The sequence below is a fragment of the Eurytemora carolleeae genome, unplaced genomic scaffold, assembly GCF_000591075.1.
Source record: "Eurytemora carolleeae unplaced genomic scaffold, Eaff_2.0 scaffold334, whole genome shotgun sequence".
NCBI classification, from domain to species: Eukaryota; Metazoa; Arthropoda; class Copepoda; order Calanoida; family Temoridae; genus Eurytemora; species Eurytemora carolleeae.
The window spans coordinates 224,352-226,955 of NW_019396897.1; the positions used below are offsets into that span (position 1 = coordinate 224,352).

Here is a 2,604-nt window from a genome sequence, read left to right on the forward strand (position 1 = left end):
CCCCTTCTAGTTAAATAATTTTATCTCTAAATAAACACTGTTACATAAATTTCTAATTTAAACTTCTATCCAAGAGCTAAAAAAGAAGAAGAATAATAAACAGAACTTTTGAAAATGGAAAACTAGGACTTGCTTACACAGCAACAACATTTCATGGAGGGGTTTGTGAAACATTCAGGTTCAGATAATTTATACACTTTATAGATCTAGAATAGCCAATCAAAGACGGCTGGACTGATTGGGCGGATTTTTTGTGTGGACACTTATGGGTGGCCGGGGGTGTTATAGGCTAAAAAAATGTCCACGGACAACGCCGGGCACTTCAGCTAGTATTATAATCAAAATGTATTCACACGCTATAGGTTCATACACGTACATATTAATGGTGTAGTTTAAATTTGTTTTGTTTAAATATAGAAATACGACTTTTATACTCAAGTTATGACTTCCCAGTAAACATGATACACATGAATTGTTCAGTATAAACATATTCATTTTACTGAATACGTGATTTTATAATTCACCAGTAAAACTATTTGCTTTGTAACAACATCAAATACACTTAAGAATAGATTTAATATCGTTTTCCTATTCCACAGTTTTCTGGTTCTCACTGTATATAGTGATAAGCAATAACTTTCATTTTCTAAAACTTCAACATTTAAAAACTGTTCTCGTTTTTTTATATATCTTCTCTCAGGGTCAAAAAGTGTTTAGAATAAACTATTTGTTATGTGTAAAGTTTCTCATATTTATATGAAACCTTTTAAAAGTCCAAAACCCTTTAAAGTTTTTATATCAAGAACTTATATAATGCCCAATGCCCATCACTAATTGTATGTTTATAAATTTGATTTAAATTAATAAAGTAGGAAAAATAATATTTTATGAAAGTAAAATTCATTTATCTAAGTAACATCATTCCCCCCCCCCAAAAAAAAACATGATGTTCAAAATTTTACTGCAGACATGTCCTTATTTTACAAACATTTTAATTCACAGTTTTTTCATCTTTTTGGAATTAATTGATTTTTTTAGGGAACAGAAAGAAGATTTGTTTGGATTCGAGAGAAGCATTAATAAAAGTTTAAATACAGGGATTGTCTCCTTCCAAAGAAATGGCAGGTATTTACAGGACAAAGCACATAAAATAAGATTTTCCTCATTAGCCCCCAAATACTAAAATATACCATGAGAAAAACTGAAAATTCATTTTGCTATAGACAAGTGTCAGAGCAGGTTGGAGCACTTACCTTCGCGCACGAGATAGGACACAGCTTTGGTGCTGTGCACGATCCCGAAGAGTGCGCGGGGAACGAAGAAGATGGGACTTACTTGATGTACAAGTCAGGCAGTTTAGGTCTAAAGTAAGTATATCACGTCTGTCAATAAGTTTTAGTGAACAAAACATTAAAGTTTAAAAAACTGGACCAATAAAGAAGCATCAAAATAATAATATGGGACCCTTCAAATGTGGAATAGGAAGGCAACCGTTAAACTCAATTTATGATCTCAAATAAACCAATTAACTCGAAATAAAGCAATTAAACAGTGTATACTTTACTGTACACCTTCTTTTACATAATAATTTGAGACAAATTTTTCCACTTTGACGGTCCATAAACCTTCCTGTGGGTACTGTGATAATTTGAGTTGCCACAAAAAGTTTGGACTCAAACGATTTAGCTGATTTGACGTTTTTGGAATACAAACACCCTTACACATATATTTTATTTATATTTATATATTCTATATATACATATATTTTATTCTATATTAGAAAGAACAATATGGAGTTTAGTTCTTGTAGTGTGTCAGCAATGGCTGGGGTTTTATCAAGTTTAGAACTAAGGTAAAAATATAAAACAATTTTTACAGGGTGTTAAAATTAAAATGTGAGACGACATTTTGATTTTTATTTAGAATTGTTTAGAAACTATAAATTTCTATTAAAAATTCTTGATTTTAAAGATACAAAAATGACAATCATCAGATGAAAATTAATATCCTTTTTAAATGCATTAAATGTTAGATACGTTTTATTTAATGTTCAACTTGAGAGCTGAGTCGGATTTAAGACATAAAAGTTTCTCCTTCTGGCCTGCGTGATTTATTAAAATGTTAGCTAATAAACTGATCTCGATTTTAATAACATTTCAATTTTCAGAAAACCTTTAAATTGGTGACAAATTTTAAAATCTGGGAAAACTGAATTAAAAACAACCTGTTTTGGTAATTTTAAAATCCTGAAGAAAAAAACAGATTTGATAAAGATTTAAAATGTCGAAACTATTTTTGTGAAATACATTTAGACATGTTATTTTCACGTTTCAATATTATATTGATTTTTTTTATGGAGAGTGGGTATCAATCATTGTAAATCTATATTCTTTAGTGGTTATTAAACACTCCTTAAATGCTATGGCCATTTGATATTACGACTCCCTATTAACTTTTCCATCTTTCATCATTCAATGTGAATCTGGGTTGAACCTCTTCGAACAGAGAGTCATTTCAAATACGTCCCCCATATTAACTTTTCCATTTGTCATAGAAGGTCTCAATCATAGTAAATCAGGGTAGAACCTCTTCGAACACAGATGA

The 2,604-nt window shown here is 30.3% G+C and overlaps 1 protein-coding gene across 2 annotated transcripts in view; it reads left to right on the forward strand.

The window, feature by feature from the left end:
• Positions 1 to 2,320, forward strand: part of LOC111709885 (disintegrin and metalloproteinase domain-containing protein 10 homolog) — a 22,113-nt gene extending 19,793 nt beyond the window's left edge. For both annotated transcript variants that reach the window (XM_023483818.1, XM_023483819.1), the window contains exons 8-12: positions 104 to 178; positions 1,039 to 1,125; positions 1,224 to 1,367; positions 1,781 to 1,852; positions 2,168 to 2,320. In XM_023483818.1, the coding sequence (XP_023339586.1) occupies positions 104 to 178; positions 1,039 to 1,125; positions 1,224 to 1,367; positions 1,781 to 1,852; positions 2,168 to 2,186 (397 nt within the window). In that variant the 3' untranslated portion in view covers positions 2,187 to 2,320. The remainder of the gene's footprint in view (positions 1 to 103; positions 179 to 1,038; positions 1,126 to 1,223; positions 1,368 to 1,780; positions 1,853 to 2,167) is intronic.
• Positions 2,321 to 2,604: the final 284 nt, after the last annotated feature.